Source organism: Danio rerio, chromosome 2 (assembly GCF_049306965.1).
Source record: "Danio rerio strain Tuebingen ecotype United States chromosome 2, GRCz12tu, whole genome shotgun sequence".
NCBI classification, from domain to species: Eukaryota; Metazoa; Chordata; class Actinopteri; order Cypriniformes; family Danionidae; genus Danio; species Danio rerio.
In genome coordinates, this window is record NC_133177.1 from 49,350,001 (window position 1) to 49,364,950 (window position 14,950).

The window sequence follows — 14,950 nt, forward strand, 5'->3', positions numbered from 1 at the left end:
GAAACACGGTGATGCAGTGCTGTTGCCTCACAGCAAGAAGGTCGATGGATCGAGCATCGGCTGGGTCAGTTGGCGTGTCTTTGTGGAATTTGCATGTTCTCCCCGCGTTTTCCGCTGGGGAATTGGGTAGGCTAAATTGTCTGTAGTGTATGAGTGTGTGGATGTTTCCCAGAGATGGGTTGCAGCTGGAAGGGCATCCGCTGTGTGCAACATATGCTGAATATGTTGGCGACCGCTGTCGCGACCCTAGATTAATAAAAGGGCTAAGAAAATGTATTTAAATTTTGTTTTGTTTTATTGTTTATTTGTTTATTTTTTATAAATAAATTTTATTTATTTGTTGATTTTAGTTAGTTAATTAATTTACTTAATTTAATTTAGTTTTATTTGTTCATTTTAATTAAATTAATTTATTGTTTTTATTTGTTTATTTTAATTGATTATTAATTTATTTGTATTTTTTATTTAATTTTATTTATTTGTTGATTAATTCATTTAATGTTATTTTATTGTTTAATGTTTTTTAATTAATTTATTTATTTATTTTAATTTAATAGTTTTTCTTTTATTTATTTGTTGATTTGAATTTATACTATTTTTTTATAATTTATTTTAGTTTAGCTTTATTTTATTTATTGTTTATTTGTATTATTTAATTCATTTACTTTATTTTAATTTGTTTTATTTTATTTATTTATTGATTTTTAATTTTTTTCTATTTTTTTTTCTTTCGATTTGGTTTATTTTATTAATTTATCAATTGATTTTTTTTTCTTATTTTGTTTATTTGTTTATTTGAATTAATTAAATTATTTATTTTATTTTTATTTAATTTTACTTTATGTTACTTTACTTGTAATAAATGACACTGAATTCTTTTTCTATCTGCTGGACACAGATTCAGTCAATCCACAGCCTTTTAAAATAAATCACAACAAATCCCTTCCCATCTGTATTATTTTTCTGCCCTGAAACCAGCCCTGTTCACATCAACACAGTTTGTCAGTTTGTCACTGTCTGCTTTAATTGTGTTGCACTGGATGTTGGAGGCCAAACACATTAGTCTTGTGGGTTTCATCCAGTGTTTTTCTTTTCAAGGCCCTGTACACCATCTTTAGCAGTAAAATTAAGCTCAGATAAGAGTGCATTAATTTCTATCTGGATGCAGTGTGTTTTATGTGTGATAGCTGGGAATAAAGTGAGTCTCCCTGTCTCTTCCTCTGGCCTTGGATTGCAGAAAAGACTGAAAAGCCCAGCTCTTTAGAGGAACAATCTTGTCGCTGACATACACACATACACACAGGTAGACACTTGGCTTTTTACTGTATTTTGACACTGACACACAAGATTCATACAAACACACAAGTACACGCATCTCTGTGGACCAATATAGCAGTAAATAATAATGTTGGTGTGGCTCCTTTCTGTTAAAAGAACCGTTTGCCTGATTTAAAGGCAGTCTAGCTCTCTGACTATGTGTTTGCAATAGTTGTGGTTTTAGTAGCAGTAATAATCGCATTAGTAGTTGTTGTTTTTGTTGTAGTTGTGGTATTAGTAGTGGTAATAATAGTAATAGTTGTAGTAGTAGTAGTAGTAGTAGTAGTAGTTGGTGGTTGGGGTGTAGGTTGTAGTAGTAGTAGTAGTAGTAGTAGTAGTAGTGATAGTTTTTGTTGTTTTGTAACTAGTAGTAGTAATAGTAGTTGTAGTAGTAGTTGTTGTTGATGTCGTTGTCATTGTCATGGTGGTAGTAGTAGTAGAGGTGGTGGTATTAGTAGTAGTTTGGGATTACTTGTAGTTGGGGATTAGTAGCAGTAGTAGTAGTAGAAGTAGTTGTTGTTGTTGTTGTTGTTACTGGTATTAGTGGTTGTTGTTGTTGTTGTTTTGTAGTTAGTAGCAGTAATGGTAGTAGTTGTTATTTTGTAATTAGTAGTAGTAGAAGTTGTAGTTTTTGTTTAAGTAGTAGTGATGGTATTAGTGCTAGTAGTAGTAGTAGTAGTAGTAGTAATAGTAGTAGTGGTAGTAGTTGTTATTTTGTAAGTAGTTTTAGTTGTTGTTTAAGTAGTAGTAGTATTCGTAGTAGTAGTTGTTGTAGTAGTAGTAGTTGTGGATTGCTAGTAGTAGTAGTAGTAGTAGTAGTAGAAGTTGTTGTTATGGCATTAGCAGTTGTGGTAGTAGTTGTAGCAATTGTAGCAGTGGTTGTTGTTTTTTATTAGTTATATTACTGGTAGTAGTTGTTGTTTTGTAGTAGAAGTAGTAGCTGTTGTTGTTGTTGCTGCTGTTGTTGTTTAGAGGTAGTGGTAATAATAGTTGTAGTAGTTTTGGTGGTATTAGTAGTTTTAGTTGTAGTAGTGGTTTTGTAATCAATAATAGTTGTAGTAGAAGTAATGGTATTGGTAGTTGTAGAAGGCGTGGTATTAGTACTTGTAGTAGTAGTTTTTGTTGTTGTGTAATTTGTAGTATTAGTAATAGTAGTTGTAGAAGTGGTAATAGTAGTTGTGGATTACTAGTAGTTGTGTAGTAGTAGTAGTTGTTGTGGTATTACTAGTTGTGGTATTAGTAGTTGTAGTAACAGTAGTAAAAGTTTTGTAATTAGTAGTAGTGGTGGTAGTAGCTGTTGTTATTTTGTAATTAGTAGTAGTAGTAGTTGTTGTTGTTGTTGTTGTTGTTGTTGTTGTTGTTGTTGTTGACATAGAGGTGGTGGTATTAGTAGTTGTAGTAGTACTAGTTGTAGTAGTGGTTGTTGTTTTGTAATTAGTAGTAGTTGTTGTAGTTGTTGTTGTTGAAGTAGAGGTGGTGGTTTTAAGAGTAGTAGTTGTTGTTGTTGTTGTTGTTGTTTTGTAATTAGTAGTAGTTGTTGCTGTTGAAGTAGAGGTGGTGATATTAGTAGTTGTATTAGCAGTGGTCTTAGTTGTAGTAGTAGTTGTTGTTGTAGTAGTAGTGATATTAGTAGCCTAGTTGTGGTAGTTGTGGTATTAGTAGTTGTAGTAATAGTTGTTGTTGTTTTATAATTAGTAGTTGTTGTAGTAGTATTGGCAGTAGTTGTAGTAGTAGTAGTAGTTGTTGTTGTTTTGTAGTTAGTAGTGGTTTTAGTAGGAGTAGTAGTAGTGGTTGTTTTGTAATAAGTAGTAGTAGTTGTTGTTGTTGTGTAGTTTTACTGTCGATGATGTTCTAAACAAATGTTAAACTATTTTTCCTTTGTGTTTTTTTGCATACACTGACTGCTAAAAGAAATCCTGAATATTTGTCGTGCTAGTATGATCATTGAACGCTGAACTCTGATTATGAAAGAGAGAGATTTAACATTGACTGATTGTGTCATTGCTTCTATAGTACACTATTTGACCACGGCTGAACACCAGTCGATTGAGTGGAAACTTTCAATTACTATTTACAGCCCCCCCTCCCCCTCCCTCTCTTTTCTCTATTATATAACTGTGCTGTGATGTTGATCTGTCAATCACAGAACAGGCACATTGACAGATCCATCACTGAAGGGTCATTTAAACTATTTACCTCATTATTCACCTCAATTTCAGCAAGCGTTTAAAATAAATCCTTCTGTGAGATGATTCAATAATAAAATCACAGCTTTTCCTGAATCACAATCTCGACTTCATTTGAATTAATTGTGCAGCCCTAAAATACTGTATAAATACTGGTGTATTTATAATGACCTATAAATGAATTCTTTTTCTATTCTAAATACTATTATTTCTAGCAAGGGAAAGCTGGTAAATTATCAGAAATTTGCTTTGTTCATTTAAGGCTTCATTTAAGGTCAGCTGTGCGATGCTGCAAACTAGAGCAATGGCTTCAGAGGGAAAATCACATTGTAAAATATGTATCATGTAATGTAAAACAATATAAACAGGAACCGGTTATTGTGGTTGTTGCATTGCTAGTAGACACTGCGTCTGTACACTGTTGAAAAACTGTTGGTGTCATTTGCAAATGCTCAGTCAATCGATCAGTCTTTATCTCTTGAGAACTGCAGTAGTCTATCAATGCCTCAAGCCTCCTTTATAGGTGGTTTAAGGAAATGTCTGATAATTAGAAATGAATGTCTGCACACAGTCAATTTTATGACCAAAGCCTGACAGTTTTTTAAATTACAAATGGCTCATCATAAATTGCTCCTTGCATGTTATTGGTTAAATATTAATGAATAAATTAATCAGTCATTCAGTCAATCAACAATTTTGAGAATAAATGAATGAACAAAACCATGAATGAATGAATGAATGAATGAAGGGAACCAATGCATGAACAAATCTATGAATGAACAGATGAACAAATGAATGAATGAACAAACCAATGATTAAATGAATTATTGAATGAATAAATAAATGAATGGATGAGTGAGTGAATGAATTAATCAATTAATGAATCAATTAATGAATCAATCAACGAATGAATGAACAAATCAATGAATGAGTCAATGAACGAATCAATGAAAGGATCAATAAATGAATCAATAAATTAATGGATCAATGAACAAACAAACAAATGAACGAACGAACAGATGAACGAATCAATGAATATAACAATGAATGAATTAATGAATGAACAAATGAATCAATGAATGAATAAGCAAATGAATGAATAGATAAAAGAATCAATGAATGTACAAATTAACGAATTAATAAATAAACGAATGAACAAATGAATAAATGAAAGAATGAATGACTCAATGAATTAATTTACAAATGAATGAATGAATGCGTACCCAAATGAAGAAATCAGTCAATGAATGAACGAATGAATGAACAAATGAATGAATAGATAAATTAATCATTGAAAGTACAAATGAACAAATCAATGAATAAACAAATGAACAAATCAATGAATGAGTTGATCAATCAATCAATCAATCAATGAACCAACAAATGAATGAACTCTTTGCCAAAGAAATGAATGAAGGAATCAATTAATGAATCAATGAATGAATAAATCATTGATCAAATGAAGGAATCGAATGAATGAGCAAATTAATGAATAAATGAACCAATGAATTAATTAATGAACAAATGAATCAATGAATTAACAAATCAACCAATAAATGAGGATTGGTGACGGCTAAATGCAGATCTTGCTAACATTGTAAACTGTCTCTGTCTTTGCCAGGCGAGCACCTCCGCGTGTGTGCTCAGGGCTACACCTGCTGCACGTCTGTGATGGAGGAGAATCTCCTGAACCTGAGCAGACGAGAGTTTGAGACGCAGGTGAAAGAGTCTGGACGCTCCTTACAGGCCAAGCTCAACGGACAGTTCAAGAGCTTCGACGGTAAGTTACTGTCTGCTAAATATCACATGCATTGTCGTGCAAGAAGGTCACTTTCTACTATAGGTTTACCGTCAGGTTAGGGTTATACGGTTGTTCGTCACACGCACTTTTTTTTGCCTAAATTCTTATTGATATAAAGTAAATAATAATAATAATAATAATAATAATATTAAAATAAACTGCATTCTCATTATTGGTTTAAAATAATAGTTATCCATGTGCAGTAATTATTATATGCATTTAAGAGCTAATTCTGTATCTAGCTCATTGTTAATCTGATTGGTGGAATTTTCTGTAGAGCATCATGGGTAATGTAGTTTTTCCACATTTAACTTTATTCTATTATTCCACTATTAACTAATATCGATGGTTGGTTTAAAAATGAGTTGAAGAAATGCAGACAAACGGCTTCAACAAAAGCAGCATATGCAATCGATTAGCAATCTAAGAACACACAACAGGTCTGTCTATCAATGTTTAACAGCTGTTCTTAAACAAAAAATTGCTATGAGGTAAATAATTTTCATAAAATAAAAGCTTACTTTTCAATTCCAAAACACAGTTGTACTCATATATATGTCAAGTGGTTGAGAAGAACTGATCTAGTGTACTGAGGATGACAGCTAGTAGTTTGTCCATACAGGCCAGTGCTTGATGTCTAAGAGCTCCACTGATAAAAGCTTGCAGCATTAGACAGATGGTCTCTCAGTGTGTTTGTGAGGATTTCTCACTTGCACACACAAACACACACACACACGCGCTCCTGCTTAATACTGTTAGCGTGGATGTTCTTTGTGCCTTTTTAACTGAGTGATTGTGTTTGGAAAGTCAGAGATCAAACAATATGAAGTTCTCACATTAACTCTTGTCTTGCATTAGTGTGTATATTGTTGTGTATATCTATTCGGTATATAATTCTCTCTCTTGATCTTACTCTGGCTTTATAATACTGTCTCGCTGTGTAGGCGTTTTAATCAGCGTTTTTGCCTTTTGTGTATAATGGTGTGTGTGTGGGTGTGTGATTTGTTTTGATTAGTTCTGTCTGTTACGGGCAAACAACTTCTAAGTGACATAAAAGCGTGCTGCACACAGTGGATTGCATTATGTGTGTTGCTGTTGCAGGTGTTGCAATTTTAAAAGAACAAACAAATAGTCAATTTTAAAAACATTTTATTTCTATGTCTTATATATTGTTGCTGTGTTGTATTTATAGTGCCCAACATATATGGGTAAACCCCTCACAAATCCAACACAGGCTCATTCTGAAAACGTAGCCCTAAATAGATTTCTGGAGATTGCAAATTATGTAGCCAGAAGTACGTATGGCTGTATTTCTTCTTTAAAACAAATGTTATAGGGCAGTATGATGCCCTGCCTTTTCACGCTTACCAGCTGACTGCTTACCTCTGTGTGGATGGCTTTCTGGCTGCTATCAGTTTTGCCCATACTCAAGTAAAAGTACCACTCCTTGCCTAAAAATGTAGTGCAAGTAGAGCTAAAGTATCTGTTTTAAATATTACTCAAAGTATGTTTAAAAAGTAGACATTTCAAAAGTACTCAAGAGTATAGTGAGTAGTGAGTATTACACTGTGAAAAGCTGATGCGTTTACATGTAATTTGTGCATGTGTGTGTAAACGTAACATTCTGTAGTGCATTTAGTCATTGCCCAGCAGGTACATAACATTACAAGATGGTAATATTAGGTTAGATTTAGGTTGTGATGTCAGGTGACCAAAATTCAATTGGCTAGCCAGCGGCTAGGGACGCTATTTTGATGTCCAATTATGACGTTGATATTTGGTCGATTTTAGGTTGTTAGAAAGTAATCAAAATGCATTGTTGAGCCTACATCTTAAACCAGCGTCATATTGACATCAAATACTGACATTAATTCATCAGGTATGGCAACCAAAATCCAACATCTGATAGATGTCATAGTGGCAACATCCACACAACTTCAAGCTGCGACATCATTATACGTTGATATTTGATTGGTTTAGGGTTGGGCATTGATGTTGGTCTGACGTTGAGTTCTGACGCTACCGATTTTCATTTCCAAAGAAAATGCAACGTCCCCATGAAGTTAGGGTACAACGTCAATCTGGCATCATGTTGCCATCTTCTGCCTGCTGGGTGTTTACGGCCATTTCGGTCATCATTAGGAAAAGATTAGGGAAGGAGGGGTAGTTGGGGGATTGACCCCCTGATGCCGAGTTCAGACTGCATGATTTTAGCCCTGATTTTGACTCATTTTGAAAAATCGCAGACAAATGCCTGAAATTACAGGCCAATCGGTGTTTGGTCATGTGAGTAACAATTACTCAGTATGAACTATCAACAACAACGACATGTTATGAAAGATTCGCCGATGAGTTGTTGATGCCGGTCAGATATTTGTGGAATGTGAAACGTGTTCTGATTGAAATTAACGTCCGCGATCACTTACAGCCAATAAGAGAGCAGCATCCACTAGTACAGGTACATGCAGGCCAGTGGGAGTTAATTCATTTTCAGTTTATTTGGACCCAAGAAATGGAGGAAAAACTAGTGTAAATTTGGCAGGAGCACTATGTCTGTTTGACTTGTCATCTAGTCAATATCACAATCAGGTCGAAAAGTAAAAAAAAAGTTGAGAAGAGATTGCTAATTCTCTTCAAAAGCCAGGTAAGCAACACAAGTTTCTAGCTAAATCCTTCTTTTTCCATTATGTAGTTAATATTGAAAGATACATTACATAACCTCATGTTTAATGTCACTTCTCGCATTTGTTTGGTTGTAAGACGTAGATTGGACAAAACTGTCTGTGATTCTTCCTATTTTAAAGTCATGCAGTGTGAACTCTCCTGTCGCCGATCCATCCTACAGTGTAAACACAGCACCAAAAGAACGCTAACCCAGATAGTCTTGCAGTGTGAAAATATCAGTGACACGACTTCTCTGAAAATCATGCAGTCTGAACTCTGCATTAATTAACGATTGATACCCTCTGAAGGACGTCAAAAGATGTATGCTCATCTCTTTAATAGTAAGAAATTGTTTTCTCTGATCTCTGATCTATATGTTAAATATTAATAATGAAAATGTATAATATAAATATACATTTGATCCCCCTATAACGGTGTATACCATTGTGAATCATTATCTCACAAATCAATGCTATGAAAAAAATTTCATTCATCTAAAGCTGGCAATTCTAGAGCACATATAGACATCTTAAGTATTCAAAAACACATTGTGTTTAAATCTGCATGCAGCCTAAAAAAAGAAACATTAGACACATAATTTGTATAGTTTGACCTACAGTAACCTCTAAAATAATCACTAAATGTCCTTCAAAACACTGAAAATTAATCATTTTCATTTTATTGTTTATTTAATAATTTTATTAATAAATTAAATGTCATTTAAATACATTCATGAATTGGATTCACTGAAGCATGTATTACTAAACTTCTACTGAAAAACATTGACCCACTTGAGGGTGGGTGAGTTGATCAGTCCGTCAGTCAGTCAGTCATTCTGTAAGTCAGTCGACTTAACAGCCTCTGGTGGAGTAACGTAAGAACAGTAGATGTGAATGACACTAGCGAGAGAAATCTGAGTCTGATCGTGCGCAGTGGCCTCTAGTATTTGGTTAAAACGAAAGCTGCAAAAAAAATGTAGCTCCTGTGATGTATTTGGTGCTCTCAAGAAATGGATATAGGGGTATGTTTTCAGAATGAGCCTGCACAAATCTCCAATTTAAATTAATAGTTTTTATAGAAACTTTACAAAATTATATTTGTGCATATATATTAGGTTAGTCAGTACTGAAGCCAAATTTAGAGCTAATCTAACAAAATACTGTATAATGGTCCAAAATGAGTATACTCAAATGTTTGTTAATGAAAAATATTAAATCAAAAGTTTAGGAGGTCGAAATTCAAGAGAAACAACAAATGTATAAAATTGTGTTGACATGTTGTAGTTTGTCATTTTTATTTCCAATACTTTGCATGGATTAAATTGTATTATATTTCTATTTCTAATGGTGTTTAGTGGCTAAAATATTATTTTAATGAACAGAATCATTTAATAAATCTGTTTTGTTCAAATACACCAAAATAAATTACCTACATTCATTCACTGAGAAATGAAAAAAAACAAAACAATTGGAGTATACTCCAACAGCTGAGAGGCTAAACCAGAGACATGATTTGTGACGCAAACATTAAATAAAAATATAAACTAGGCAAGAAGTTGTTACAATGTCTTCTCTCGTTTATTTTCCCAATAAAAAAACATACCTTGATATTTTGACAGATTTGATTTGATTTTGGATTGTTCAACAAAGAATACCGCTTCCCCGTTCACCACCTCTCTCGATCGCTGTGAATGAACTGGTGCCCAATATAAACACACTACGTAACCCTTTGAGTGTGACCCTCCATCACAATCACGTGACACAGGTTAACCATGTCATATCTACTACATTTGTATGTTTGTTTTATGTAATATATATTTATACGTAATTATAATATAATATAATATAATATAATATAATATAATATAATATAATATAATATAATATAATATAATATAATATAATATACTCTGCTTAGTTAGCTTATTTTATTAATCCGTGGTCGTCACAGCAGAATGAACTGCCAACTTATCCAGCACGTTTTTATGCAGCGGATGCCCTTCCAGCTGCAACCCATCTCTGGGAAACATCCATACACTCATACATTCACACACACACACTATGGACAATTTATCTTACCCAATTCACCTGTACCGCATGTCTTTGGACTGTGGGGGAAACCGAAGCACCCAGAGGAAACCCACACAAACGTAGGGAGAACCTCCACACAGACAGGCCAGCTGACCCAGCCGTGGCTCGAACCCGTGACTTTCTTGCTGTGAGGCGACAGCACTACCTACTGTGCCACTGCGTTACTATAATATAATATAATATAATATAATGTAATATAATGTAATATAATATAATATAATACAATACAATACAATACAATACAATATAATGCAATGCAATGCAATATAATATAATATTGTCTAAAGCATATAGGCATTTGGATGTAACAAACTGATGCAATATATGCTGTATAAACACACACACACACACACACACACACACACACACACACACACTCACACATCTCTCTCTCTCTCTCTTCTACTGGGTGTCTTTGGTACTTAAAGTTGAAAAAAGTCTGTCTCTCTGTCATTCTGGAGTTCATAAGTGCCAATTTAGGGGTTTAAAACATGTCTGTGCCAGCTCACCTCCAGGAGTCTGAGTGTGTTTGTGTGTGTGTTCAGTCACACACACACACACACATATTGTGGTGTGTTTGTGGCAGGAAGGCTTGAACTGTGATTATTTCTCGAGTGCTGTGGCACAGCGAGGAGATCTGGTCAGTGTGTGTTTCCCAGCATGAATTACGCTTGGCACAGTAAGCAGTCTAGTGGATTATACGCTGCGTATGCATGCATGTGTGTGCGCATGCAGGTATTTATGTAAGATTTGAAAGACTCAAGGCATTAACAATGCAATATGTGACAATATTTATTGCTAACATAATAAAACAGCCTCTCTGAATCATGTGTGCTGTCAAAAACATGAACGTTTGTTTCCAGTTCCTGCTTTTTACTATCTGGAAATGCGATCAATTTACAGCAAATTGGGGCTAAGCCTCTCAGATCGTAAATCTCTGGAGATGTTGCTAATTCTGTATTGATTTCAGGTTCTTTTTAGTTCTTTCTCTCAGACGTATCCAGTTTTAGTTTTATGGATCGTTTTTCTGAAGAATTTAGAGAAAAAATTGGCAGTGAAGAGTGGTGTATCTGTTTCTGTATCATTCGTTTAATCTATCAGTCTATTGTTTGTCGTTTTGAGGAGATTTTTTACATTTAAATATAAATGGAACCCCATATACACAACGATTTAAACCTAAGAGCACTTTTACTCCAGTGGTTCACAATCATTCAGTAAACACCTTTGTAGACTTGTTGAAAATGATGTGGAAAAAATTACGCAAGAATCCGAAAAAGCACCGTTTAAAAAAAACTACATCTAACTAGAAAACAAAAAGATGTTCTTTCCACATTAACTAATAATCCAACATTGACCATTAAAGGAGCAGAAAAAGGTGGAGGAATTGTGAACACCAAGGAAGTCAGAATTATTACCCCCCCCCCCCCCCACCCCACCCCATATAATAGTTTTAATAACTAATTTCTAATAACAGTAAATAATATTTTGCTAGATTGTTTTAAGATACTTCTATACAGCTTAAAGTGACATTTAAAGGCTTAACTAGGTTAATTAGGATAACTAATCCACCCATCCATCCATCCATCCTATATTCACTATTTTGATCCATCCATCCTCCCATAGTTTATTCATCCATCCATCAATCCATCTAGCCATCCATCCATTCACCCATCCATCCATCCATCCATCCATCCATTCATCCATCCGTCCGTCCATCAATTTATCCATCCATCCAATATTTCATCTTTTGATCCATCCATCCTTCCATAGTTTATTCATTCATCCATCTTTCCATCTAGCAATCCATTTATTCGTCCATCCATCCATCCATCCATCCATCCATCCATCCATCCATCCATCCATCCATCCATCCATCTATGCATCATTTATCCATCTATCCAATATTTCATCTTTTGATCCATCCATCCTTCCATAGTTTATTCATTCATCCATCTTTCCATCTAGCAATCCATTTATTCGTCCATCCATCCATCCATCAAATATTCCCTTTTTTGATCCATCCATCCTCCCATAGATTATTCATCCATCCATCCAATGTTTCCTCTTTTGATCCATCAATCCACCCATCTACCAATTCATCCTTCACTTTTTATCCATCCATCCACCCATCTATCCGTCCATCCCTTCTTTGTTTTATCCATCCATCCATCGATCAATCCAGTGTTCCCTCTTTTAATCTATCCATCCTCCCATAGTTTCTCCATCCTTCCATCCATCCATCCAATATTCCCTCTTTTGATCCATCCATCCATCCATCCATCCATCCATCCATCCATCCAATGTTCCCTCTTTTGATCCATCCATCCATCCATCCATCCATCCATCCATCCATCCATCCATCCAATGATCCCTCTTTTGATCAATCAATCCACCCATCTATCAATCCATCCCTCCTTCTTTATATCCATCTATCTATCCATCCAATGTTGCCTCTTTTAATATCCATCCTCCCATAATTTCCTTTCATTAATCCATCCATCCATCCAATGTTCCCTCTTTTGATCCATCCATCCATCCATCCATCCATCCATCCATCCATCCAATGTTCCCTCTTTTGATCCATTCATCCATCCATCCAATGTTCCCTCTTTTGATCCATCAATCCACCCATCCATCAATCTATCTCCCCCTCTTTTTATCCATCCATCTACCTATTTATCAATTTATCCCTCCTTCTTATCTATCCACTTCTCCATGTTTCATCCATCCATCCACCCATCTATTAATCTATCCCTCCCTCTTTTTTTATCCATCCACTCATCTATCAATACATCCACCCCTCTTATCTACCCACTCATCTAATAATGCATACTCTCATCTATTGCAGCTCATTCATCATATCCATATATCATTCCTTCTATCAGTCTGCTTGTCATTCATCCATCATAGATTTCTCCTGTAATCATGTAATCTTGTCATACTCCCTTTCATTTCTCTTATTGTCAGTGCACTTATATATGTCATCAAGTGTTGAGTTTGTGCTGAAAGGTTTGTCTCTAGGAAAGTTTGTTTTGTCTAAAATCACAACCGAAGGTATGTTCAAGCATAATAAGCTGTTGTGATGTTTTAGGAGGTTAAATATGGCCATGCCAATGTGATTTTAGGGTGTGTTTGTGTTGGTTACTGCATTCTCTGTAGGGCTGAAGAGATTCTCAGTAGCGTTTCATGAGCAAATTCATAAGGAGTGGCTTTTTTTCGCTGTAGGGGACAATGTCTGAATGTACTATATCAAACGCAGATACACACTCACATTAAAAACATCTGCCCTCATTTCGATATAGAGCTAAACAGCAGTGGTAGAAAAAGACTTTCAAGAAACAAATTAGAAGCAGACGTGTTATATGGTACAGACAACATATTTAATCAAATCACAGCAAAGAAGATAATAAATCCCATTTTTTAGAGCACATTGTTCAATTTATGACTTCCCTTGTTTACTGGTGCTTTTGTCTGAAACACTGTTGATTTAATTGGTGATGGTATTTTTAGCTGAATGCTTTCATTATCTTGAGTTTGAATATCAAGCGAGCGCTTTCAGTGCTGATATATTCAAAGAATATTTTCAATTACACTGAGTCATTCAGGAAAATTATTTCCTGGTGGAGGTCATCTATGATGATGTCATCTGCAACAAGGACATCTGCTCTGTCATGGGTTCTTATTGGTTGTTTCGTGTTGTCATGCAAAACACGTTGAGGTAGACCCACACTAACACAGACCTATGATCCCAGAATTTCTTGCTCACACACTTGCAGAGTTGTTACTTTTTATTTATTCTTCTTTATTTTCTGGATCTTGATTGTTGGCTGGGGTGTAGCATATATACTGCACAGTAGACTCACCAGTCACTTTTTTAGGTACATCCTGCTAGTACCACACTGAACTGAGCTAAACCAAGCTGAACTTAAACACTGAAACTAAACTATACTGTTTCAATTTATTATGATCTTTTATGTGACGCTGCTTTGACACAATCTACATTGTAAAATCACTATAGAAATAAAGGTAAATTGAATTGAATGTTGGGTTCTCTTTTGCCTTCAGAAGTGCCTTAATTCTTCATTGCACTTATTAAATAAGATGCTAAAAACATTCCTGTTCTGGTCTATATTGATATACGATTTTCACACATTTGCTGTGGTTTTGGTAGCTGTATAATGTAAAACTTCCATGCTAACACATCCCAAAAGTATTGTAACGGATTAGGATCTGCTGACTGTGGAGGCCATTTATACTTCAGGAATCCATTGTCATCTCAAGATATAAATGTGGTTAGCAATTGTGTATAGTAACACAACGTTTGACAAAGAAAATCTCCCCCACACCCCTGTAACTCCACTACTACCTGTTTCAATTTCTGGCACAAGGCAGAATGAGTCCATGCTCTTATTATTTCTTTTTAAAAGCACAATTCTGACCCCACCTTATGAACATTTCAGAACATATAAAGGCTTATTAATCAAGGCAAACTGATCTTCTGTGGTCCATTCCACCATTTGTGAAATTTAGCCTCTGTTTGCTGTTTTTAACTGACAGGAGTGTGTCTGATGTTCTTCTGCTGTTGTAGCTCATCTGCTTCAATGTTGGACATGTTGAACATTGAGAAATGCTCTTCTGTAGACCTTGGTTATAAAGGGAGGTGTTTGATTTACTGTTGCTTTCGGTCAGCTGAACCAGTCTGGCCATTTTGCAAATTGGCACCATATATTTTCTTACAAGCATTTTTTTTAGGCTGGTTTATGTATCGGCGTGACCCATGGTGCCTGCCTTGTGTGTAGCTGTTTATTTATACTACTTCACACTGTTTGTGTTGCTCTGCAATAACACTTCAAAATGCTAGCTGGCAGTAGCCTTTTATGTTCCTTTGTGTC

General features: G+C 35.0%; 1 protein-coding gene across 1 annotated transcript in view; it reads left to right on the forward strand.

The window, feature by feature from the left end:
- Positions 1-14,950, forward strand: part of gpc1b (glypican 1b) — a gene marked incomplete in the record, with an annotated part of 161,602 nt that overhangs the window by 86,039 nt on the left and 60,613 nt on the right. The window contains 1 exon segment of the mRNA NM_201020.2: positions 5,125-5,283. Coding sequence (NP_957314.2) covers positions 5,125-5,283 — 159 coding nt within the window.